Source organism: Tachypleus tridentatus, chromosome 6 (assembly GCF_004210375.1).
Source record: "Tachypleus tridentatus isolate NWPU-2018 chromosome 6, ASM421037v1, whole genome shotgun sequence".
Lineage (NCBI taxonomy): Eukaryota > Metazoa > Arthropoda > Merostomata > Xiphosura > Limulidae > Tachypleus > Tachypleus tridentatus.
The window spans coordinates 149,753,710-149,781,523 of NC_134830.1; the positions used below are offsets into that span (position 1 = coordinate 149,753,710).

At 32.2% G+C, this 27,814-nt stretch overlaps 1 protein-coding gene across 3 annotated transcripts in view; it reads left to right on the top strand.

The window, feature by feature from the left end:
• LOC143254007 (phosphatase and actin regulator 2-like) overlaps positions 1 to 23,845 on the top strand; it is a 43,701-nt gene extending 19,856 nt beyond the window's left edge. The window contains exons 4-13 of one of the 3 annotated variants that reach the window (XM_076508709.1): positions 2,730 to 2,912; positions 4,838 to 5,032; positions 5,266 to 5,524; positions 5,926 to 6,101; positions 7,282 to 7,438; positions 10,515 to 10,570; positions 11,352 to 11,413; positions 16,439 to 16,576; positions 16,712 to 16,788; positions 23,140 to 23,845. In XM_076508709.1, the coding sequence (XP_076364824.1) occupies positions 2,730 to 2,912; positions 4,838 to 5,032; positions 5,266 to 5,524; positions 5,926 to 6,101; positions 7,282 to 7,438; positions 10,515 to 10,570; positions 11,352 to 11,413; positions 16,439 to 16,576; positions 16,712 to 16,788; positions 23,140 to 23,155 (1,319 nt within the window). In that variant the 3' untranslated portion in view covers positions 23,156 to 23,845. Of the gene's footprint in view, positions 1 to 2,729; positions 2,913 to 4,837; positions 5,033 to 5,265; positions 5,525 to 5,925; positions 6,102 to 7,281; positions 7,439 to 10,514; positions 10,571 to 11,351; positions 11,414 to 16,438; positions 16,577 to 16,711; positions 16,800 to 23,139 lie in introns of all 3 variants that reach the window. The other 2 variants (XM_076508708.1, XM_076508710.1) reach the window with 2 other exon arrangements.
• The last annotated feature ends 3,969 nt before the right edge of the window (positions 23,846 to 27,814 follow it).

The following is a 27,814-nucleotide window of genomic DNA, read 5'->3' on the forward strand; positions in this document are numbered from 1 at the left end:
TATAATTAAATATTGTTACAGCAGATAATCGATTATATCATCTATAGGTCACTTAGAACAATAAAAAACATATTGCCTCTGCCTCTCACCCTGTTGGCTGTACAATGAATTAGGGGGCAAAAGCTGAGGTACAAGGATGTTCTGAAATGTCATCTTAAAGCATCTGAAATCAGTTTTGACAATTGGAGAGAACTGAGTCAAGACTGAATAATGTGGAAACAGTTTTGACAACTGGAGAGAGTCCCCTGCTGATACAGCAGTAAGTCTGCAGACTTACAATGCTAATGTTAGTGGTTCGATTCCCTTCAGTGGGCTCGGCAGATAGCTCAGTGTGGTTTTGCAGTGAGAAAACACACACAACTGGAGAGAACTGAGTCAAGACTGAACAACGTGGAAACAGTTTTGACAATTTGAGAGAACTCGTTTAAGACTGAACAATGTAAAGTAGTAATGTGAGAACCAAACACCATGGAAGAGGGAAACAACAATACCTCACAAGAGAGAGAAAAGGTATAACTCATCTCCTAACTATGACTGGCACTAATGCAGCTAATGTGATCAAATTTTCCAGGCTCGCATGAGACTGGTGTCACGCATCTGATACCAGTACCAGAATGTCTTCTACTGATCGACCCTATAGGACAACCAGTGGTAACAAAAGTCGTCTACCTGAGTGATATTTATTTTAAAGAACAACTCAGTTCGTGCAGCAATAAATACAACGCTTTGTTTTCTAATAGTCTTCCCATACACTTTTCTTAACTGCAGTAACTAATTAATGATACAACAACACTTGGTGAAATTGTTTTAAAAAGAGCACATCTGATACAAACATAAGAATGTTATATTTCATGTTGTTCTAATTTAATAACTGTCATAAAGTGATGTTTATTTTAACAACAAAAAATTTAACAGCTAATGGAATAGTTTAGGAAAAAATTTAAGATAGAAACTAGAAGGATGGTAATCATATTTTCAGCTTATTACAGGGTTTTTTGCATATGTTTTTTTTATATACATATGACAGTTTAGATGTGAAAAAGTAACTTAGTTCTGAATTATTCTGTGTTGTATTTTTGGGTAGAACTTGCTGATTTCCTGATTGGTAAATAACTACAGATTCATTTGGGAAGTAAGAACAGTGATTCTGTTCAGGTAATCGATTATATCAGGGTCCCCAACCTTTAGCACTCAGCGACTTGAAAATGTAATTGATGAAATAAAATTAATGTTATCCCAACTACTTCTAACAAGGCTACTGCGACTCCCCTGCCAAGGTCTTGTGACCCTCCTGCCAAGGCTTACAGCTACTCCCCTGGGGTTGCAACCCACCGGTTGGGAACCCCTGGATTATATAAAACATTGAGACCTGATGCTGCACAGTTGCTCACACTGCTGAGAATCACGTTTGATACTTGTGTGGGCACAGCATTGTTTAACCTTGTGCTTAACAAGAAACCAACAAAATTTGTAAACAAAATGAAAACAGTCTTTGTTATTTGACAGAAAAAGAATGTTTAGTGTACACACAAAAAGATGGTCTGCTTTACAAATTTGTCTTTAGTTCATCAACCTGGTCTTGTTACAGTTCTTTACTCATTGACCTTTTAGTGGAATTGAATTAAGGAAGTGTCTGAAGTTTACAGGCGAGTCCAGCTTCTTTGTGCATTTGACAGTTCCACTGTATGACTACTTTGTTTCTCAGCATTGGTTGGTTGGCTGTAGTTTTGTAATATCAATTCAAACCAGCCTGCAGAGGATGCTGAAGTCCTAATCCTCCAGGAGAGAACAGATGTTATCTACTGCAGTGAACAAAGAAACATTTATTTTGTGGGCAATTAATGTATGGTCAAACTGCCTGAGAAATTTTTAAACTGTCGTTAAGGTAGGTAGCAAAAATATGATTCCGTTTATCACATCTGAAGATGTCCAACAAAGAAAACTTTAAGAAAACTAAAACAAGCTGGAATTTTGGTGAAGATTAGGCTTCATATGTGAATAATTAGTTAGTTGACTTTAATTGATTAGTTAATGAGCTTAGCAGGTTCAAGAGATTACTCAGCTCTGTCATTTCTTGTTTTATGTTATGATTTTAATTTGAACTGAGAATTTGCTACTGTGGTGCTTCAAGGACAGTAAGTCCTGTCATCTTAGATGTAGAACTGTTAGTGGTGCTTCAAGGACAGTTAGTCCTATCATCTTAGATGTAGAACTGTTAGTGGTGCTTCAAGGACAGTAAGTCCTGTCATCTTAGATGTAGAACTGTTAGTGGTGCTTCAAGGACAGTTAGTCCTGTCATCTTAGATGTAGAACTGTTAGTGGTGCTTCAAGGACAGTTAGTCCTGTCATCTTAGATGTAGAACTGTTAGTGGTGCTTCAAGGACAGTTAGTCCTGTCATCTTAGATGTAGAACTGTTAGTGGTGCTTCAAGGACTGTTTATCCTGTCATCTTAGATGTAGAACTGTTAGTGGTGCTTCAAGGACAGTTAGTCCTGTCATCTTAGATGTAGAACTGTTAGTGGTGCTTCAAGGACAGTTAGTCCTGTCATCTTAGATGTAGAACTGTTAGTGGTGCTTCAAGGACTGTTTATCCTGTCATCTTAGATGTAGAACTGTTTAGTGGTGCTTCAAGGACAGTTAGTCCTGTCATCTTAGATGTAGAACTGTTCGTGGTTTCATTTTTGTTTTTCGATACATTTAACATTTTTTTCCTTTTTTTTTTTTAACAGATTCTAGTAAACATTATCATACCTCTCAGGTCAATGGTCAGGTTACAACAGAACCAGGAAATAAACTCGGAAACAGTGACGCCACAGCTACGGCAGTGGTGACGACTACCATCACTTCATCTGTTGCGGTATCTTGTGGTTCGTCGGACACTGTCACAACCAATACTTATATAACAACTTTATGTGAGTAAGAACTTGGCATTTTGGAACATATTGCAAGTAATTGACAACAATATCACTTCCCATTACTATTATTGTATTGATGTTTTCGGTTGCTAGACAACCACAGTAGTATTCTTGTTCAAAGAAGTGATGAAGGTATCTACTTTGAGGAAGTAATAATATTCCATTGTAACAGTGTTACCTTGTAAATGTGTTGTAAGAAAACGTTCTTGTAGTGTTGTGATAATAAAATGGTGCAACTATTGCTAAAAGACTTTTTTCTCTTGTGTTACAGACCAGTAAAAATATAGCACACGTTTAGCAAGAGTTAGTGGGAGTACCAGTCAAACTGTGAAGTTGGTTATTCTATAGCAAGATTTCTTTAAATGCTGATTAACAGTTTTGCAGTCACCAAAATTTATATTTTGTCAACTAATCTGTATCAAAATGTAAGTGGTATAAAGTACTAAATCTTTCTGGTAAGTAGTGTTGTTATGACTGAATTAATTATGAAGGTAGTTAATCAGCTGAAGTTGATTATGTTATTATTATTAATTATATTACAACCTAAGTTTTATAATAAATGTTAGAATAATGGCACAAAATGTAAGTGGTATAAAGTACTACATCTTTAAAATAACACCACGTCTGGTAATGGATAGATTAATATTGATAATTTACTGTTGGTTAAGAGTTGAGTTCATAACCTGTTTCAATGAAGTTAAAATATTTTAAAGTTTTTAAGAGGGATGGAGTGGTTGGTTTTCTCACTGTGTAGTCTGTTGGTTAAGAGGGTGCAAGACTTCGGGTAGGTTGGATAACTTAAATCTACTTAAGATTGATGTGATGTCTGGTAATGGATAGATTAATATTGATAATTTACTGTTGGTTAAGAGTTGAGTTCATAACCTGTTTCAATGAAGTTAAAATATTTTAAAGTTTTAAGAGGGATGGAGTGGTTGGTTTTCTCACTGTGTAGTCGGGTGCAAGACTCGGGTAGGTTGGATAACTTAAATCTACTTAAGATTGATGTGATGTCTGGTAATGGATAGATTAATATTGATAATTTACTGTTGGTTAAGAGTTGAGTTCATAACCTGTTTCAATGAAGTTAAAATATTTTAAAGTTTTTAAGAGGGATGGAGTGGTTGGTTTTCTCACTATGTAGTCGGGTGCAAGACTCGGGTAGGTTGGATAACTTAAATCTACTTAAGATTGATGTGCTAGTGTTTGTAAGTAATGTGTAGTTCTTACAACTTTCTTAAGGGAAATTACATAAGACTGACATGTGCGTATGAATGGAGAGTATCTGTGGTTTTAAACAAATTTTTAATTGTAAACAGTGATTTAAGTATTAGCTTAGTTTAATTTATGGAGAACATACCTTCACTATGTTTGGAATTTAAATTTCAAATTTGTAGTGATTAGAATTAGTGGATACTTCTAGACAGATGTTCTTTTATAGTAGGTTCTGTTTTATTTGTTTAAAATGTTTGTGTGACAGAGCATAAGGAAGTGATAGGATAGCCATTATTTGGTAATTGGTTATAAACTTTTGAAATTTCAGGTATAAACAGAAGTAGGCAGTACAAATATTATCATCTGTGTTTAGGAGGCTAAGAATCAAATTACACTAGATGGAGTGTGGCATGAAACTGTTGAAACAATAAATTGTTTTCAGTAAACACGTATGGAAAATAAATGGTTTATTTTGTTTTTTTGAATATAAAAACAAATCAACCTGAATTGTTTTTTTCTATCTCGCAACTGGAAATACTCAATACCGACCAGAGAAATAAGTTGGTTTTGAACTGATTTGAAAGTTTTGAGTTGTGGTATAACTTCCTAAAAATAACTGTGAACACCTACTGGTAGGCTAGTATACAAGTTACCTAAATATATACACATATAAGAAGTGTTAAAGTAGGCCTGTTTTCAATTTACAGCATCACCTGTTGTACCTGACCTTAGTCTTCTGAACTTGCCAGACATTGAAGAATTGCCCCCACATGATGGGGACCTATTATGGTCAGCTCTTCCAGATCCACCCATTAGTGTCATTGAAATTGGACCCATTCCTCCCCCTCCTATGTTCTCTTCCCCATCTCCATATTTAGGGAAGAAAGCAATTGATTCAGTTGGTGAGCTTTCCTTCTGCAACTCCAAACAATAACTGAATATTATTAACAAATGTTTAGGATTATAATAAAAATTATGATAGTTGTTTTTAAATGTTTTTTTTTTTCTGTTAAAGGAAAATTGAAAATAACAAACGTATTTTGATGCTTTCATACTAAACATTGACGTAGACGGAAGTATGAACAGATTTTGACTTCTCCAGCCCACTTAAAATGGACATTTTTTGTTTTTTTAGACTCCATAGTTGAGGATATTGGAGACTCTCCAGAATTAAACAATAGCGGTGTTTTATTCATTCCACAACCTGATATTGATACAAGCGTTGTCCAAGAGGTTCCTGCTAAAGAACCCCAACTAACAGCAATGCCCAAGAAGAGTGCATTGAAGAAACGGTGGAATTTGTTCTCATCTTTTACTTCAGCATCAGTAACAACCACACCCTCTAATTCTCACACTGACACTGTTACCACAAGTCCAGCACTTGGTCAGAACAGGTAGTGTTCCATTATATTTAATTTCCAGTCAAGCTGTATTGGAGGAATGTGTGATGTTAAATATAATTTCTTTAGCCACTATTAAAGGCCAGTTGACGTATTGCTGAATATTTTTTTCAAGATCAATAACTGACCAATACATATAGGTATAACTTTTGTGTGTCCTGTTAGAAATAAACAAATTAATGTGACTTATGTTGTGCATATTTTTTATTATCTTTCTTACATACCTATGTTCTGTGGCTCTGGAACGAAAAACACTCATTGGTCCATCACTTCACCAAGTGTGTGTGGTCATTGTAAACCTTTAAATGTTCTGTATATGAGCTGACTTTGTGTCTGTGTTTTGTTTGGTCATGAAACTGGTCCAGTACCACTGACAATCTTTTCTCATTCTTCAGGAAAATGGTAGTAACAGACCACAAGATGGCCAACCTTCCACAGCCTCAGGAAAACAAAGAAAATAAACCTTTTCCAACGATTGTAGTCAGTAATCAGGTAGATAACGACAGCTCTAGTGATGACTCTGATGATGGGCCAATCAACTGGCTGGATTACTATGGAGATGATGAACAAGGTTACCTGAAAGTGCTTTTATAAAACCTTTAATACTCTGTTTTATTACTATAGCCAAATATCTAGAAATTAAATCAAAACTTACAGCCACTTGGTGTAGCTTGTGTTATAGGCAACAAGCGTGCATTTTCTATCATTTGAAGAATTGGTTGGTCTTCAGAATAGTAATGGATAGTTAATTGTGATGGTATGTTGTGTGTTATCCAAACAACTGAAGTATTTTAAATTAATAATGGTGAAAAAAGGGCTATATATCAAAAACTTGATTTTATGCTTTACTACAGTATTAGGCCTACTTTGTTTATTATTTTCATAGCTCTTCCAGTGAACACGAAGTATCTGTGAATCTGTCACTTTGTGAATACCAAATCATGGAACATGTTAAGCCTTTATCTCATCTATTAGTCACTGAAATTTCTGTCCTGGTGAAGAATTAAAAATATAAATTATTTAAGACTGGTGCTTTGCTTAGTGATTGCTGTAATCTGTGTTCCATATTTTTCTGAACCCTATAATTACTTGTACTTTATTTATTTGGTATTATCTTATTACATGGGTGTAATTCATGGCTTGTAATTACTAGGACTCATCATATTGGGTTTAATTGGAGAATTTTGTGATACATACTTTTACTAAATTAATTACTGGGGTAATAATGGGGGGGGGGGAATTCCTCTAATTAATCATGTGTCAGTATTTCTTCATTTTTTTTGTTTGTACCAGGAATTGGCTCGCTGCCACCGGTACAGCAGAAAACTATTACAATATATGTGTGTGCGTGTGTTTAGTTAATATTCTGTTTTCTTTTTGTGAAATGTTGTGAACCAACAAGGTAGTTATGAGGGGCCAGAGTTTGAGATTTAGTATTGTAGATGATATATATAGCTGATGGTTCTGTTGAATTATAACAGATTCAAAGGAGGTATATACACACTTGTACACCAAGGTTTTAGCTGTGTTTGAAACTGAACCAGTGATGTTGAGTAGGTTTTTATGTTCTACAAACTTAAGTTTTTTAAGCATGTTTCAGAACAAGGTCTTACACTTTCTAACATGTATGTTCAGTTTGTGGTTCTGTCTTTTTTTATTATGATAAATAATAGCCTGGATGTAGTTAGTAGTAGCTTTCGATCTTTGTTTATTTAACTTGATGTTTTTCACTTTTGTATTTTGTAATTTAGCTCGTTTAGTGGCTAAAATTGCCAGGAAAGATTCATTAGCAATGAAATTAGCCCAGAGGCCAAACAGACAGGAGCTGATTGACAAGAACATCCTTCAGGTGCAGTCTGAAAAAGAAAAACAGGAGAGCTGGGAAGCTGTTGGAAACAGGCTTATACGGTAAGTTTCAAAACAGGAGAGCTGGGAAAGCTGTTGGAAACGGGCTTATACGGTAAGTTTCAAAACAGGAGAGCTGGGAAAGCTGTTGGAAACAGGCTTATACGGTAAGTTTCAAAACAGGAGAGCTGGGAAAGCTGTTGCAAACAGGCTTATACGGTAAGTTTCAAAACAGGAGAGCTGGGAAAGCTGTTGCAAACAGGCTTATACGGTAAGTTTCAAAACAGGAGAGCTGGGAAAGCTGTTGGAAACGGGCTTGTACGGTAAGTTTCGAAACAGGAGAGCTAGGAAACTGTTGGGAGCAAACTTGTAAGCCAGGAAACTCAATGCTGGGAGCATTCTGAGCTACAATTAAGGTAAAATAAAACTTTGTGCACACAAATGCACACATATGTGAAAATTAACTGATAGTAAAGCTGAATGTTATTAGATAATAAACCATATAGCAATTTTGGAAAACAGAAACAAAAAATTTGAATAACTCAAAAATACACTATAAAATAATGAACAATCAGAAGTATTGATGGTATAGAACATGTGTACTAGATGCTGTTATTCCCATGGATATAGACTGGTTTATAGAACATTAGCACTAAATGCTGTTATTCCCATGGATATACACTGGTTTATAGAACATGTGCACCAGATGCTGTTATTCCCATGGATATAGACTGGTTTATAGTACATGTGCACTAGATGCTGTTATTCTCATGGATATAGACTGGTTTATAGAACATGTGTACTAGATGCTGTTATTCCCATGGATATACACTGGTTTATAGAACATGTGCACTAGATGCTGTTATTCTCATGGATATAGACTGGTTTATAGAACATGTGCACTAGATGCTGTTATTCTCATGGATATAGACTGGTTTATAGAACATGTGTACTAGATGCTGTTATTCTCATGGATATAGACTGGTTTATAGTACATGTGCACTAGATGCTGTTATTCCCATGGATATACACTGGTTTATAGAACATGTGCACTAGATGCTGTTATTCTCATGGATATAGACTGGTTTATAGAACATGTGCACTAGATGCTGTTATTCCCATAGATATAGACTTGTTTATAGAACATGTGCACTAGATGCTGTTATTCTCATGGATATAAATATCTGTAACTAGTTCTGTTGATATATGTGTGATTACACTTTATGAGTGAACAAAACAAGTGCATGAAAGGTGATAATTATGTATTACAACAATCTGTAACTAATCAACATCTACCTTTAGATAACCTAACAACTTGAAGTTGGTAGCTTTGGCCAAAACTGTTAACTGTTCTAAATTAGTCACAGTACCTGTAACTTTGTGGAATACCTGTTTAAAAATTCTATTAAAACCTAGTTTTTCAGTCTTTTGAGAATCTTAAAAAAATAATTTAAAAAATGGAACTGTCATTCCTACCTGAAAGCTTAGCTCTGCATATTTTTAGATTATGTTAAAGTTTAATTATTTATAACATTCTGTGAACTTTGATTTGATGAAGTTGTTAGCACATAAACAAATGTGGTACACCAAAATATTGTGTATTTTACTACTATTTTGAAAAATTAACTTAATGCACATAAACTTAGACATAATTGTTGTAACCCAGTGTAGGAAAGTACTTAGAATACTTTGTTTTCTGTATTACACCAGGTGTTTCTTACAAGTACTAAGAGTATTTTGTTTTCTGTATTACACGAGGTGTTTCTTACAAGTACTCAGAATACTTTGTTTTCTGTATTACACTAGGTGTTTCTTACAAGTATTTAGAATGCTTTGTTTTCTGTATTACACCAGATGTTTTTTACAAATACCTAGAATTCTTTGTTTTCTGTATTACACCAGGTGTTTCTTACAAGTATTCAGAATACTTTGTTTTCTGTATTACACCAGGTGTTTTTTACAAGTATTCAGAATACTTTGTTTTCTGTATTACACCAGGTGTTTCTTACAAGTATTCAGAATACTTTGTTTTCTGTATTACACGAGGTGTTTCTCACAAGTACTTAGAATACTTTGTTTTCTGTATTACACGAGGTGTTTCTCACAAGTACTTAGAATACTTTGTTTTCTGTATTACACGAGGTGTTTCTCACAAGTACTTAGAATACTTTGTTTTCTGTATTACACCAGCTGTTTCTTACGAGTACTTAGAATTCTTTGTTTTCTGTATTGCACCAGGTGTTTCTCACAAGTACTTAGAATACTTTGTTTTCTGTATTACACCAGGTGTTTCTTACAAGTACTTAGAATTCTTTGTTTTCTGTATTACACCAGGTGTTTCTTACAAGTACTTAGAATTCTTTGTTTTCTGTATTACACGAGGTGTTTCTTACAAGTACTTAGAATACTTTGTTTTCTGTATTACACCAGGTGTTTCTCACAAGTACTTAGAATACTTTGTTTTCTGTATTACACCAGCTGTTTCTTCTTAGTACTTAGAATTCTTTGTTTTCTGTATTACCAGGTGTTTCTCACAAGTACTTAGAATACTTTGTTTTCTGTATTACACCAGGTGTTTCTTACAAGTACTTAGAATACTTTGTTTTCTGTATTACACGAGGTGTTTCTCACAAGTACTTAGAATACTTTGTTTTCTGTATTACACGAGGTGTTTCTCACAAGTACTTAGAATACTTTGTTTTCTGTATTACACCAGCTGTTTCTTACGAGTACTTAGAATTCTTTGTTTTCTGTATTGCACCAGGTGTTTCTCACAAGTACTTAGAATACTTTGTTTTCTGTATTACACCAGATGTTTTTTACAAATACCTAGAATTCTTTGTTTTCTGTATTACACCAGGTGTTTCTTACAAGTATTCAGAATACTTTGTTTTCTGTATTACACGAGGTGTTTCTTACAAGTACTTAGAATACTTTGTTTTCTGTATTACACCAGGTGTTTCTTACGAGTACTCAGAATACTTTGTTTTCTGTATTACACCAGGTGTTTCTTACGAGTACTCAGAATACTTTGTTTTCTGTATTACACCAGGTGTTTCATACAAGTACTCAGAATACTTTGTTTTCTGTATTACACCAGGTGTTTCTTACAAGTAACTTGTTTCCATTTTTTCAACAGCCGACTGAGTTTAAGGCCAACACCGGAAGAGCTCGAACAGAGGAACATATTAAGATGTATGTATACAACCATTGTTGTTTAAGGAAGTTATTATAGTGTAAGAAAAGCTGTTTTTCATCAACTAGTCTGTAGTTGTGTGTGTATATTTTGATATATATTTATATTAGTGAAAATAAATACATTTTAATGATGTTAAATAGTAAAATCGTAAGGAAGGACTACATTACAAACAGCAAATCAAAACCTGAAAAAATACATCATTTTTATTTTAACGTAATAAACAAGCAGTAGCATAAACAAATAAACAAACTGCCTCAACTGAAAATATCACAGAGTACATTTTATACTTTCACACTGTAGCTTGTACCCTGGGATCTTTTGAATTGAAATAATGTCTTTTGTTTAATTTGTTTTTGTTACAGCTTGTTTATTGCATCAAAATAACAAATTACAAACACACACAGTGCTTCATCTATCGAGTGTGTGTACATGCATTATAAAGTATTAAATTAACTATTTCTTAACATGGGTTTCTTGACTGGCTCTAAAGAGAAGAAACTGACTGACCTTACAGGGAATAAATTGAATTGTCTGTTCAATTGTTACCAAAACTTAATGGAGGTGTTTAGTGTGGTTAATAGATACCAAAGTGTTTTGGGGATGTTTCAACCACCCCTTTACATCAAGTGAGATTATTAAACATGTTTTTTAAATGAAGCAGAATTTAATAATGTTATTATTTACAAGTTTGTTTTATCATGCTGTGATTGCATCCTTCATATTCTGGTATTATGTTTTTTGTGATTAGTATCCTGGGGTAATTTTTGTACATTTCAGACCAAAGTGCTGAGGAATTAAAACAAGAAAAAGAACAGAAGAAGAAAACTTTGATACGAAAGGTAAGAAACAATATATGAACATTGAAACTGGTTCATGTAACATAGTAGGAAGTATAGTTAGTCAGGGTTTCCTATGGTCTTGTCTGTGATTACACGGTAATGACAAAGTGTTCTTACCCCTGCGTCCCGAGTGGTTTTTTGCTCATAACTTAAAAAGTATCATGATTAGGCTAATAGAAGTACAATATATGATAAATATTACACTAACACACATCTACATAAAGTGTTATGTAAATTAAACGACAAATAAACTGTTTACAAACAAATAACCAAAAATAGGAGGAGCAGAAAGTGTTCGTACAGTTCGGAACGTGTGAAAAAACTGATATTCCTGTAAAAATTTTGTTTAGTTTGGCGAATAAACTACATTATACCTTTCCAGAACTAGACACTGGGTTCATAATTATTGGAATTTAGCCAGCAAAAAATGTACTTCCGGCAATTTAGCGCCGTCTCCGACATTATCTGCTTGGTCTTCATGGTAAACAGGAAACGACTGTCCAGTGATTTAAAATAAAACCGAATTATTGTCAAATACAAGTCTTGTGTGTCTCTTTCCGATATTGCTACACAACTTAATGTGCCGAAATCTACTGTTCAAAGCATAATTGCCGAGTTTAAACTTACACGATTAACTGCTAACCTCTCTCGTTCCGGACGTCTCGCCAAAATTCCAGAGGGAATGAAGAGGAAGTTTCTCAGAGACGTTAGTAGGAAACCTCGTTTAACATGTAATGACATACAGAAACTGGTAAGGGAAACTGGGGTTGAAGTAAGCACCTCTACAGTTACGCTTTTCTGGGTCCAAAGCATGCCATCCTCGTACAACTCCATATTTAAAGCCTGTTCATTTAGAAGCAAGATTGAGGTATGCAAGAAAGCATGTAGATAAATCCTTTACCTATTGGAAGAGCATTTTTTGGTCAGACAAGACTAAAATTGAGCTTTTTGGCCATGATGATGTTTGCTATATTTTCTATAAGAAGGGGGAATGAAATCTTCCAAAGAACACCGTCCCTACAATTAAACACGGAGGTGGCTCCATCATGCTATGGGGTAACTTCAGCTCTTGTGGTGTAGGCAGCCTTCACCGCGTCAACGGAATCATGAAAAAAGAAGAGTACGTTGATATATTAGTCACTTATATCAAGAATGATACTCGGAACTTGCGGATTGGGCGTCGTTGGAGCTTCCAATACGACAATGACCCTGAGCATAAATCTAAATATGTGCAACCCTGGTTGCAGAGGAACCATATAAGCGTTCTGGAGTGGTCATCGCAGCTACCCGATCTCAACCTAATGGAAAATGTTTGGCATGAGTTGAAGACCAGGGTTCATCAGCGTCATCCGAAAAACTTGCAAGAGTTGGAGGCCTTCTGTAAAGAAGAATGGAAGAAAATACCAGTCGAGTACTGTCAAACGATCATGGAGGGCTATGAGGAGAGACTGCGCCAAGTAATTCATCTGAAAGACTATACAACCGACCATTAAAGTAGACTCACGAACACTTTCTGCCATTTAGTTATTTGTTTATAAACAGTTTATTTATCATTTAATTTACATTCAACTTATGTAGATGTGTGTTAGTATAATATATTTTCATTATCCTAATCATGATACTTTTTAAGTTATGAGGAAACAACTACTCACGATGCAGGGGTACGAACACTTTCTGTCGTAACTGTAAGTAAAGAATACATAAACATCAAAACTGGTTCATGTAGCATAGTAGTAAGTAGATAGTTAATGTTGGAAGGTTTCATATAGTCTTGTCTGTGATTAGAAGTAAAGAAAATATAAACATCAACTATTCCATGCTATATATGATCCCAGTAGCCTCCCTCTGAACTCTTTCTAACAATTTAACGTCGTTCTTAAGGTAAGGACCCCAATACTGAACACGGTGTTCCAAATGTGGTCCAACCAGTGACATGTACAATGAAATTATAACACCCTTAAACTTGTATTCAGTCGTTCTGTAAATACAACCTAAAACTTTATTTGCCCTACCACTAACAACAACACTGCTTGGATGGCTTTAGAGACTTATAAAAACCTACATACATTATCTTACATTTATTATAATTAAAACCATTTATTTACCCAACTAACTAAATGATCTAAATCATTTTATAAATCAGTAACATCCTGTTCACAGTCACCAACATCTTAATATTATCAGTATATTTAAATATGTTTTGATTGTTTCTTCATCCATATCATTGATATCAGTTCTGGTTTAAATCTGTGTGATGGATTTTCCTGTTAAGTTTTTGAAGTATTTCGTAATACATAAGGTCTACTTAATATAGTATTAAAATACATTTACTTCTACAGAAATACATCTTTAAAAGAATTTACTGTGAGGTTATACCAAGATATTTTGCTTGTGGTTGAAGTGACACACCCACTTGTGATGTACTAGTTAAATGTTGTAATATAAGGACGATTTCAATTCCAATTTGTTTCATTAAGGATTATTTGTTTAAATGGTTTCTTGAAGAATTGGGTTAAAATATATGTTTAACACTTCATATAAATAATAAACACTATACTCATTAAAACCTGTGCTGTTAATATATGTTTAATAGCACATAAACCCCTTTTTACTGAGGCAGTAGTTTCAGTCTGTAACAACCCTTATTTGGAAAAATGTAGCACTGAACTTTGATGTTCCAAACGTGAGCTACACGCGAGTGTGAGTCACTGTGAGTATCTCACACTTCACCATCTGTGATCTAATATCAAGGATTCATCCCACCACAACAAAGGTTGTTTTCGTATATACAGAATTGTGTGTTATCTTCTACTTTATAAATAGAGCCACGGCACAAAGAATTCCATTATTTACTGAAATTAAAAAGCGTGTTGATAACTGGTATTAAACACCTTCAGCCCAGTAGAACATGGACACTCCAGTCTGTTTAGCATGAGATTTAAAGTTTCTTGTAAAATTATCACTTTCCATAATAACTAGTCCACAGCTTCAATCCGTTAAACAAAAGTTTAATGTGAAGTTACTTATGTATGAAAGATTCAATAGTTGTCTTTCTTACACTACGGGTACATTGTGGAATTATTAAATATTGTATCTATAAAGGTACATTGTGGAATTACTGAAATATTGTATCTATAAAGGTACATTGTGGAATTACTGAAATATTGTATCTATAAAGGTACATTGTGGAATTACTGAAATATTGTATCTATAAAGGTACATTGTGGAATTACTGAAATATTGTATCTATAAAGGTACATTGTGGAATTACTGAAATATTGTATCTATAAAGGTACATTGTGGAATTACTGAAATATTGTATCTATAAAGGTACATTGTGGAATTACTGAAATAATGTATCTATAAAGGTACATTGTGGAATTACTGAAATATTGTATCTATAAAGGTACATTGTGGAATTACTGAAATATTGTATCTATAAAGGTACATTGTGGAATTACTGAAATATTGTATCTATAAAGGTACATTGTGGAATTACTGAAATAATGTATCTATAAAGGTACATTGTGGAATTACTGAAATAATGTATCTATAAAGGTACATTGTGGAATTACTGAAATATTGTATCTATAAAGGTACATTGTGGAATTACTGAAATATTGTATCTGTAAAGGTACATTGTGGAAATATTAAATAATGTATATATAAAGGTACATTGTGGAATTACTGAAATAATGTATCTATAAAGGTACATTGTGCAATTACTGAAATAATGTATCTATAAAGGTACATTGTGGAATTACTGAAATAATGTATCTATAAAGGTACATTGTGGAATTACTGAAATAATGTATCTATAAAGGTACATTGTGGAATTACTGAAATAATGTATCTATGAAGGTACATTGTGGAATTACTGAAATATTGTATCTATAAAGGTACATTGTGGAATTACTGAAATAATGTATCTATAAAGGTACATTGTGGAATTACTGAAATAATGTATCTATAAAGGTACATTGTGCAATTACTGAAATAATGTATCTATAAAGGTACATTGTGGAATTACTGAAATAATGTATCTATAAAGGTACATTGTGGAATTACTGAAATAATGTATCTATAAAGGTACATTGTGGAATTACTGAAATAATGTATCTATAAAGGTACATTGTGGAATTACTGAAATAATGTATCTATAAAGGTACATTGTGGAATTACTGAAATAATGTATCTATAAAGGTACATTGTGGAATTACTGAAATATTGTATCTATAAAGGTACATTGTGGAATTACTGAAATATTGTATCTATAAAGGTACATTGTGGAATTACTGAAATAATGTATTTGTAAAGGTACATTGTGGAATTACTGAAATAATGTATCTGTAAAGGTACATTGTGGAATTACTGAAATAATGTATCTATAAAGGTACATTGTGGAATTACTGAAATATTGTATCTATAAAGGTACATTGTGGAATTACTGAAATATTGTATCTATAAAGGTACATTGTGGAATTACTGAAATAATGTATCTGTAAAGGTACATTGTGGAATTACTGAAATAATGTATCTGTAAAGGTACATTGTGGAATTACTGAAATAATGTATCTATAAAGGTACTTTGTGGTATTACTGAAATAATGTATCTATGAAGGTACTTTGTGGTATTACTGAAATAATGTATCTATGAAGGTACTTTGTGGTATTACTGAAATAATGTATCTATGAAGGTACTTTGTGGTATTACTGAAATAATGTATCTATAAAGGTACATTGTGGAAATATTAAATAATGTATCTATGAAGGTACATTGTGGAATTACTGAAATAATGTATCTATGAAGGTACATTGTGGAATTACTGAAATAATGTATCTATAAAGGTACATTGTGGAATTACTGAAATAATGTATCTATAAATGGGGTATGGAGAATGTAGTTGTTTAAACAGTCTTAAAACATGTTATAACTTGTGTAGTTAGAGTCAGGTGAAATGTTATAACTTAAATATATTGTTGAGGCATTATTTAAGTGTTAGTTCTTTCTCTGTAACCTTCTAGTTAAGCTTCAGGCCAACAATAGAAGAATTAAAAGAAAGAAAAATCATTCGTTTTAACGACTATGTGGAGGTTACCCAGGCTCAAGAATATGATCGTAAGGCAGACAAGCCATGGACGAGGCTTACCCCAAAAGATAAGGTCAGTGTAATGTTATTCAGAGAAGCTTTTGTTATCTTGAAACTTTTGGTTTGTATTGTTGTGTTAGTAAAATGTTGGTTATTACGTCAGATGCTGTTATTTTATTTATACAAGTTTAATTTTTCTTTCTTTAAGGCTGCAATTCGAAAAGAATTGAATGAATTTAAAAGCTCAGAAATGGAGGTCCACGAAGATAGCAGACATTTGACAAGGTCATTCTCAGGTTCATTTAATTACCAATATTTATTTGTAAATGATACATTTGCAAGTTGACACATCAAAGAAAAATGTTTTAGCTGCTGGAAATTGTTTGTCTATCCCCTGTCTCTATAGTCTTTATGTTTCTATATTATTTTCCTTTTCTGTTAATGGTTACATTAGCACAACCCTGTTGTGTCGTTACTTCTGAAATCTCAGCTTTGAAACTAACCAGAACAATGCCTAACAGTGGTTGAATAGAATGTCAGTGTGGTATAAGTAAGACAGTTTCAACAGTAATATGTGTTTGGAGCTTCTCTAGAGTGGATACAAATGTTAAGTTTACAACATTTAGACGGCTATAGAAATCTGTGGTAAAAGATAATCTTTGTTGGGTTTGGCAAGTGGTGTGTTGAGATGATTGAAATTCTAATTTAGTGAGAGTTAGTAATTTTATTCCAAATGAACCATATTTATTAATTGATTTCAAACGACAATGTTGTGTGTAAAAACTGATTTCCTATGCCATTTGGTGCCATTTTAGAAGGTCGGTTCATGGGTCATCTGTGTCAGTTTATTGTTTTGTTTTTTTAATATTTGTAGCTGGAAGTGGTAATTTCTTTATCAGAATAAAATTCAGTAAATGTGTTTATGTATATTAATCAACTTTAACTGATATGAAATGGAACCTTTGTGTTCAGAATTCAACACTTGTTTCTTAGTGAGATGAAATATTTTTAATGTCATTTCCAAATAGCATCTCACAACCTAAAGAATGATATAAACGTTAATCAAACGACACAAATTTCTTTGAACCTCGTCACGACGGGCTCATGTAACTTGCAGAATTCAAGTCATAAATTTCATTGTACAACAGTCCATGGTACAATATCTCAGGTTTCTTAACATTTCCTCTCAAAAACTGGTGAAACTTAATTTAAGATCATGAGATCCCTGTACATACACAAATGCCGACAGTTTTACGATTATTTTCACTAAAAATATTTTTCTGTTGTAGTTACTATCATTACGACTGTTAACAAATCGAGTGCAAGGTGATTTTTGTGTTAAGTGTAAAAATGCGTTTCTTTATAGTTTTTACAATTTGTTTGTTTAATCTGTAGAACCTTATGAAAGGATATGGGAAGTTTTTATTTCTGTTTTATCACTTTCTTTACTGTGTAACTAACGCGTTATTACCATCAGCATGTGATACAATGAATTAAAATTAGGAAGAGACAAAACTTGATTTTTGTGTAGAATTATTAAATTAGGAAGAGACAAAACTTGTTTTTTGTGTAGATATATCCTCAAAGATCTTGTTTCACTTGTATTCTTAATTTCGGGTCTTTTTTGCATTTAGTTAGTTTTATTTTATTTTCCTTAACGACACGTATATTTGGGAGACGTGCACAACACTTCGGCAGAATTTCTATTCAGTTTGTAATATCTTAAGCCTTCAGAAAGAATGATAAAGCTTTTAATTTTACATTTTAAAGCATGACTAAATAATAATTAAATAACATATAAGAGTGAGACCTAAATACAGTTTAAACTGTGGCTATAACATATTTAGGTAAGAAACAGTGTAGTCAACCAAAACAGTCATCCATACTACAACTAGTTTCATGTACTCCATGGTAACATCTTGGCATCAAAATAATCATTGTTAGAGTAAAATGAGCTCTTTCTAATGATTATACACATGTGTATGTAATGCCACATGGCAACTTAAACTGAAACAAATATGTTGATGTGGCAGCTGTCAGAATTCTAAACATTTATTATTTGTTGTAACTATATTCATTTAGAGAACTCTGAAACGAAAGAGTCGAGATTATCTAAGAGTCTTTTGTCAAGATGTACGTACACAGTATTGCCATTGTATGATTGAAAGTACAATATTAAAGTAAAGAACTTTCATAGCTTGTTGGTCATCTGACAATGTGTATGAAGTTTAAATAGTTTTAAATGTTTATTGTGAAATAAAGGACTTCAAACTTCTGTAAAATAAAACTTTGAATCAAGAGACATATTATGATATTAAATGTTGAGTGTAACACAGTGACTTGTGTAGAAAAGTGTTTAAAAGAGCTGCCATTGTTAAAGGGTTAAACTGAAAGTACTTACAGTTTTGTACAAAGTGTTATTCATCTAAGTTTAGTACTTATAGTTTTGTACAAAGTAGTATTCATCTAAGTTTAGTACTTATAGTTTTGTACAAAGTGGTATTCATCTAACTTTAGTACTTACAGTTTTGTACAAAGTGGTATTCATCTAAGTTTAGTACTTACAGTTTTGTACAAAGTGTTATTCATCTAAGTTTAGTACTTACAGTTTTGTACAAAGTGTTATTCATCTAAGTTTAGTACTTACAGTTTTGTACAAAGTGTTATTCATCTAAGTTTAGTACTTACAGTTTTGTACAAAGTGTTATTCATCTAAGTTTAGTACTTATAGTTTTGTACAAAGTGTTATTCATCTAAGTTTAGTACTTGCAGTTTTGTACAAAGTGTTATTCATCTAAGTTTAGTACTTATAGTTTTGTACAAAGCGTTATTCATCTAAGTTTAGTACTTACAGTTTTGTACAAAGCGTTATTCATCTAAGTTTAGTACTTACAGTTTTGTACAAAGCGTTATTCATCTAAGTTTAGTACTTACAGTTTTGTACAAAGTGTTATTCATCTAAGTTTAGTACTTACAGTTTTGTACAAAGTGTTATTCATCTAAGTTTAGTACTTACAGTTTTGTACAAAGTGTTATTCATCTAAGTTTAGTACTTACAGTTTTGTACAAAGTGTTATTCATCTAAGTTTAGTACTTACAGTTTTGTACAAAGTGTTATTCATCTAAGTTTAGTACTTACAGTTTTGTACAAAGCGTTATTCATCTAAGTTTAGTGCTTACAGTTTTGTACAAAGTGTTATTCATCTAAGTTTTGTACAAAGTGTTATTCATCTAAGTTTTGTACAAAGTGTTATTCATCTAAGTTTAGTACTTACAGTTTTGTACAAAGTGTTATTCATCTAAGTTTAGTACTTACAGTTTTGTACAAAGCGTTATTCATCTAAGTTTAGTACAAAGTGTTATTCATCTAAGTTTAGTACAAAGTGTTATTCATCTAAGTTTAGTACAAAGTGTTATTCATCTAAGTTTAGTACAAAGTGTTATTCATCTAAGTTTAGTACTTACAGTTTTGTACAAAGTGTTATTCATCTAAGTTTAGTACTTACAGTTTTGTACAAAGTGTTATTCATCTAAGTTTAGTACTTACAGTTTTGTACAAAGTGTTATTCATCTAAGTTTTGTACAAAGTGTTATTCATCTAAGTTTAGTACTTACAGTTTTGTACAAAGCGTTATTCATCTAAGTTTAGTACAAAGCGTTATTCATCTAAGTTTAGTACAAAGCGTTATTCATCTAAGTTTAGTACAAAGCGTTATTCATCTAAGTTTAGTACAAAGTGTTTTTCATCTAAGTTTAGTACAAAGTGTTATTCATCTAAGTTTAGTACAAAGTGTTATTCATCTAAGTTTAGTACTTACAGTTTTGTACAAAGCGTTATTCATCTAAGTTTAGTACTTACAGTTTTGTACAAAGTGTTATTCATCTAAGTTTTGTACAAAGTGTTATTCATCTAAGTTTAGTACTTACAGTTTTGTACAAAGCGTTATTCATCTAAGTTTAGTACAAAGCGTTATTCATCTAAGTTTAGTACAAAGCGTTATTCATCTAAGTTTAGTACAAAGTGTTATTCATCTAAGTTTAGTACAAAGTGTTATTCATCTAAGTTTAGTACAAAGTGTTATTCATCTAAGTTTAGTACTTACAGTTTTGTACAAAGCGTTATTCATCTAAGTTTAGTACAAAGTGTTATTCATCTAAGTTTAGTACAAAGTGTTATTCATCTAAGTTTAGTACTTACAGTTTTGTACAAAGTGTTATTCATCTAAGTTTTGTACAAAGTGTTATTCATCTAAGTTTAGTACTTACAGTTTTGTACAAAGTGTTATTCATCTAAGTTTTGTACAAAGTGTTATTCATCTAAGTTTAGTACTTACAGTTTTGTACAAAGCGTTATTCATCTAAGTTTAGTACAAAGCGTTATTCATCTAAGTTTAGTACAAAGCGTTATTCATCTAAGTTTAGTACAAAGTGTTATTCATCTAAGTTTAGTACAAAGTGTTATTCATCTAAGTTTAGTACAAAGTGTTATTCATCTAAGTTTAGTACAAAGTGTTATTCATCTAAGTTTAGTACTTACAGTTTTGTACAAAGCGTTATTCATCTAAGTTTAGTACTTACAGTTTTGTACAAAGCGTTATTCATCTAAGTTTAGTACTTACAGTTTTGTACAAAGCGTTATTCATCTAAGTTTAGTACTTACAGTTTTGTACAAAGCGTTATTCATCTAAGTTTAGTACTTACAGTTTTGTACAAAGTGTTATTCATCTAAGTTTTGTACAAAGTGTTATTCATCTAAGTTTTGTACAAAGTGTTATTCATCTAAGTTTAGTACTTACAGTTTTGTACAAAGCGTTATTCATCTAAGTTTAGTACAAAGTGTTATTCATCTAAGTTTAGTACTTACAGTTTTGTACAAAGTGTTATTCATCTAAGTTTAGTACTTACAGTTTTGTACAAAGTGTTATTCATCTAAGTTTAGTACTTACAGTTTTGTACAAAGTGTTATTCATCTAAGTTTAGTACTTACAGTTTTGTACAAAGTGTTATTCATCTAAGTTTTGTACAAAGTGTTATTCATCTAAGTTTAGTACTTACAGTTTTGTACAAAGTGTTATTCATCTAAGTTTAGTACTTAGAGTTTTGTACAAAGTGTTATTCATCTAAGTTTAGTACTTACAGTTTTGTACAAAGTGTTATTCATCTAAGTTTAGTACAAAGCGTTATTCATCTAAGTTTAGTACAAAGCGTTATTCATCTAAGTTTAGTACTTACAGTTTTGTACAAAGCGTTATTCATCTAAGTTTAGTACTTACAGTTTTGTACAAAGCGTTATTCATCTAAGTTTAGTACTTACAGTTTTGTACAAAGCGTTATTCATCTAAGTTTAGTACTTACAGTTTTGTACAAAGCGTTATTCATCTAAGTTTAGTACTTACAGTTTTGTACAAAGCGTTATTCATCTAAGTTTAGTACTTACAGTTTTGTACAAAGTGTTATTCATCTAAGTTTAGTACTTATAGTTTTGTACAAAGTGTTATTCATCTAAGTTTAGTACTTACAGTTTTGTACAAAGCGTTATTCATCTAAGTTTAGTACTTACAGTTTTGTACAAAGCGTTATTCATCTAAGTTTAGTACTTATAGTTTTGTACAAAGTGTTATTCATCTAAGTTTAGTACTTCCTCTGTAAGATGGAGAATGTTTGACATTTTTCTGGTTCAGAAAGGGTTAACACATTTCTTGTACTTTTTCAAACAGACTGGTGACTGGTTTGTACTACATTCAAGGAACTGTTAACTTACCCTGTGATATTATGACTCTTATTAAAAGTTTGATTCCAACCTCAATCACTGTCAAATTATTTTCATGTACAAAACATTAATAATCAGATATGTATTCTTTTATACATATTTTAAAATATGTCCTCAGCTTTGGAGGTTTGAACTGGTAGATGGTTAACCTCACCATTGTTTTAGTGATGGAACTTGATATTTCTGTTGAGGTTTGTTTTGTATTAGAAATGTGTTTTATTTTGTAATAGGTGTGGTCTTGCTTTTTTCACACAGTTCCTTTTGACGTAAATATTAACTGTTGAAATAATGTTTATATTTTCATTAAACACGCACATGTACATTGTGTGTAGCATCTTTGATTTTGGTTGGGCTTGTTTTGTTCATTTGGATGTCTTGTATAGCAGGTTTTGTTAAGCTGTTTTTAATACAGTTATTCCTTTTAAATTTACACACACACACACACACATATATATATAGCCTTTTATCAAGAAATATTACTTATATTTTGCTTGTCAAAACTGTGTATTATTTCCAGCAGCTAAAAGACAATGTATTGTACTGAACCATGCAGTAATTTTCATAATCTATCTCTTACGGCTTGTTAAAGAGGAAACAGTCTGTTTTCATATTAAGCATTTATATATGAGAAACTCTTAAATGTTTACCTGTTAATCATGAGAGTGTCCTCAGTGTGGGACTGAGAAACTGTCAAGATAAAAGTTATTTCCTGAAATGATGAAACCAGAACTGATTTTATCTTTCAATAATCAGTAGAAACTAAGTTGGCAATATTTAGGAGTTTTCATGTTAAAGGATAATATTTTAATTTTCTTATAAAGTTTAGGTGAGTTGCTATTAAAATCAGAAAATGTTTATTTTTACAGATTTCACAGGCCATGATAAGAGTCTCTTACTAGTTTTGATTAACCATGGGTGGTTGGTGTTTTATTTTATATCCCCATTCCAAAGAACAGATGGCTGAGAAATATAATTACTGAAACTCAAAAGATCCGTTCAACTGAACATGAGAAGGCAGAATTTTCATGAATTTACAATTAAATGATTTTGCTGGAATAATCCATCCTAGAAGACAACATCTGATAGAATGTAATCTACATGGTTGTGTTTAGATGTACTACTACTAAGGTGTCAGTTGGAGATTGCCATTCTGTTTAAAACTCTGGCACATTTAGGATTATGAACTAATTTGGTGTGATTATATATCAGGACATTATTAAATTTTCTTATTGTGCTTTTTTTATATTGCTATAGTGGGAACTTGATGTTTTTAACTTGTAATTTTGTTTTGTTTTCACCAAGGGTGATTTTCCTTCATGGTTATGCAATACTGTAAATAGGACAGTTTTGTATATTGGCACCTGTTGTTTACTTACTACCTATGGTGTCTTCACAAGTTTTCTTCATCTGACATTTGTTGAAAATGAATATTGATAGATAGATAAATAATTTTAGTGATATTGTTTAGAGAAAAACATTGAGTCAAATTACTGGAGTCATCATTTTCATATAAAGTTGTGCCTTTTTTATATATATGATTGAATTTAATAATATTTTTGGCATCAGTATTGACAGGGCAGGCCCTTTCCTACGAATAGAGTAAGTTGATTTAGCAGTTCCCAAAACTGCAAGTCAAGACCCACTGGTGGGCTACAAAAGGTGTTGGGATGGGTTGGAGAACAAAATTCAGCAAGACTTGCATATTTGTATTTTAGAATTATTTATAGAATAATGTTTTAAACAGAACAAGAACACTGAAACTTCATTGAAATATATTGAGACAATGGTTCATCCCTCCATCAGTTGAAAGTGGGTTTTAGAAAATTGCCTGGCCAATCAGTGGGTCATGGCTTATGTAGGTTTAGGAACCTGTGAGTACGAGTGTTAGATGTGACACGTAAGTTTTTATGGAACTTTATCTTGTTATTAGTTGATGTATTTACATAGTTTCACATATTTTATACAAATATCACAAACTATATAACAATACAAACAAAAAAGTTGTGTACTTCTCTTATTGAACAGTTTCCCTTAAAAACAATTCTGAAGGTTTCTCATTCCTGTTTGGTAATAAAATGTATTATTAGTCAGTGAAATGTTTTAATATATCTTTTAAACAGAAAAGTTCTTTACATTTATTTTGTCAGTGCAAATGTTTTTCTCACACTTTAAAATTTGATTATTGATAACATGCTGGAATAAAAATGAAATAGAACTTTACATATCTTGTTTAAGGTTATCCAATTATTGGCTTCCTGTATCTTTGCATATCTTGTTTAAGGTTATCCTGTTATTGGCTTCCTGTATCTTTCTTTGCATATCTTGTTTAAGGTTATCCTGTTATTGGCTTCCTGTGTCTTTCTTTGCATATCTTGTTTAACATAATCCAATTATTGGCTTCCTGTATCTTTCCTTGTAATTGCTTATCCACCAAGTTTTTGAAGTACCTTGTAACCAAGCTGCCTGAAAACAATATGTACTGTTCTTTGTGCCATCTACAAACTGTTTATGTGTAGCACATCCTGATAAGTTATAAATTTGAATTTCATGTAAATAAATCTCATCTTTCAACTATTCTGAATGTAGTTCAAGTACATTCAACATTTGTGTAAGCAGTAATATTTAATGTAACCTTTGTCTTGTCATGAGTTGTTGGTGATTTATGTTCCCCTATTTTAGTAGTAAAACAATCATTTGTGTAACCTTTGTCTTGTCATGAGTTGTTGGTGATTTATGTTCCCCTATTTTAGTAGTAAAACAATCATTTGTGTAACCTTTGTCTTGTCATGAGTTGTTGGTGATTTATGTTCCCCTATTTTAGTAGTAAAACAATCATTTGTGTAACCTTTGTCTTGTCATGAGTTGTTGGTGATTTATGTTCCCCTATTTTAGTAGTAAAACAATCATTTGTGTAACCTTTGTCTTGTCATGAGTTGTTGGTGATTTATGTTCCCCTATTTTAGTAGTAAAACAATCATTTGTGTAACCTTTGTCTTGTCATGAGTTGTTGGTGATTTATGTTCCCCTATTTTAATAGTAAAAACAATCATTTGTGTAACCTTTGTCTTGTCATGAGTTGTTGGTGATTTATGTTCCCCTATTTTAGTAGTAAAAACAATCATTTGTGTAACCTTTGTCTTGTCATGAGTTGTTGTGATTTATGTTCCCCTATTTTAGTAGTAAAAACAATCATTTGTGTAACCTTTGTCTTGTCATGAGTTGTTGGTGATTTATGTTCCCCTATTTTAGTAGTAAAAACAATCATTTTTACATAATTGTTAAACTTAAATTTGCACTGGATTTGTTAGAACAAAACTACTTAAGTAATTTTTGTACATTAGTTTTAGGGAAAGATGTTTTATGAGAGAAACTGTAAAGAAAAGAGATGAAACCCTCAGTAGCCGTGATACTTGAAATTATTTTTGGCAGGATTAGAGTAATAGTCAGTCGATAGGGTTTAATCTCCTGAGCCTTAAACTGTAATTAGATCTCAAATTGTGCAAGAGGTGATGGAACAGTGAGCTAAAAGTTTGTATTTGAAGAACTCTAAGCCACTATGCCACGGCTAAAAATGGCATTTATTACATATCAGTAATTTAAGCACGGATACTGAAAAATAGGTTTTTTATATCTCCTGGAAAATGTAAGGTTTGTAGAGCACTTTCCCACTTGTTGAAGATATAAAGGAAAACTGTGTATCTTCAAACCAGATGTGTTTACAATTAGTTGTGACAGACATTTTTTGTGTACTAGGGTGGGAATTGCGTGCCTATAATACATTGTTGGTATTAGTTCTTCTGTTGGGTTCTGTGCCATTAGTTTACTGTAAGTAAACTTATTTTGATATCTAGAAAACTTGCACTTCATAAAAAAAAAGTGTTAGCTCTGTTGCTTCGTTTTTTAATACAATGTACTGTTATAAAGAATTAAATGGTTTAAAATAAGGACTCTAGGTGGTTCTACTGTGTGTGAGGAAGTAACCTCTCCAGTGTTTTAGAGGTAAAATGTGGTTTATGTACTATGAATTTTATTTCATGACTATTAATCAGTATTGCCATGAACATTTTTTTACTTTCATAGGTTTTTTGTAGCTGAAGGTGAAAGTAGGTTATTTAGCTCTGACTTCTTTATCTGTGAAGTGACACTGTACAGGTTCCCATGGTCAATTTATAGTATTAATTCAACGAACCAACACTGTGTTTGTATTTTTATTCTTCCCTCTTTATGACAGTTTTAATCTGTAAGATGGTGATTTGTCTTGTAAATTGTTGTGAAATTATATTTAAATGAAGTTGTGACAAACAATATACAAAGTAGTTCAAATTACTGTCATATTTTCTTATATTTCACGTTTCTTTTTTTGAAGTTAAATTTTTATCCTACATAAGCATGGTTTTGTTGTGAGAAAATTATAGTTTTTGAAATTAACTAATCTGAACAAATCTCTACCAATTGGTCCAAGCACATATTAAAGCCATGCTGTTGGTTAAAGCAGTTAGTAAAGCTCTGCTATTGGTCCAAGCCATGCTGTTGGTTAAAGCAGTAAGTAAAGCTCTGCTATTGGTCCAAGCACTTAAAGCCATGCTATTGGTAAGTAAAGCTCTGCTATTGGTCCAAGCACTTAAAGCCATGCTATTGGTTCTAGCAGTAAGTAAAGCTCTGCCATTAGTGAAAGTTGATTTTTACCTTTTAAATTTTTTATTTCCAAACATCCTTCACTAATTAACAACAGACAATTTTGCTGTAAATACTCTGTTAGATGTAACATGTCAAAATGCTGAAGTAACTTGCACAGGGGTAATTTGCTTTCAGAAAGTCGCAAACATTTACTGTTTTCTTAATAAAGGATTATACAGTTCTCCCGTAATGTTTCTTTACGTGACTGAAACTAAACTTGACAGTAAAATTAAAAATACTTTTTTGCTATAATCAAAGAATCTAATTTTAACATTTTAAGCAAGTTATATAGTTAGAAAATGAATATTACAGGCTCATTTTGTTTACCTTCAACAAAACACTAACAGCACTACTGTTTATCAAATCTGACACTAACAGTGCAATACCAACAGCATGGCTCCAGGAATTATGACCTAATGTGAACTACTTTATTGCTTCCCACATGTAAACATTGTAAATATCATATTTTTAGTTTCTGTAATTAGTCCATCTCTGTGTACTGTGCAGAACAAGTATGATAGAACACTTGTTGCTAGATGACAGCTTTGAGTGTAAGTATATTAGTAATAAACTGTACAATTATTTTCAAAAGATTAAAACGTTTTTTGTCTGACATCCAGAACACTCATTTTTCACACATACAAAATTACTTCACAAATCTACTCATTTGACCATTATAACTGTAATTATAAGTTACAACTGAAGTTACAAAGGTTAATTGCTCTTGAGAATAATTTGTGTGATAAACTGCCAAGAAAATGTGTATAGGCAAGAACAACTTTGTTATTTTGTGACAAAAATAATTTTACTAGTTTAGAGGATCGTCTCATTTTGTGTTCCATACGTGTCAGACTTGTTCCTGCT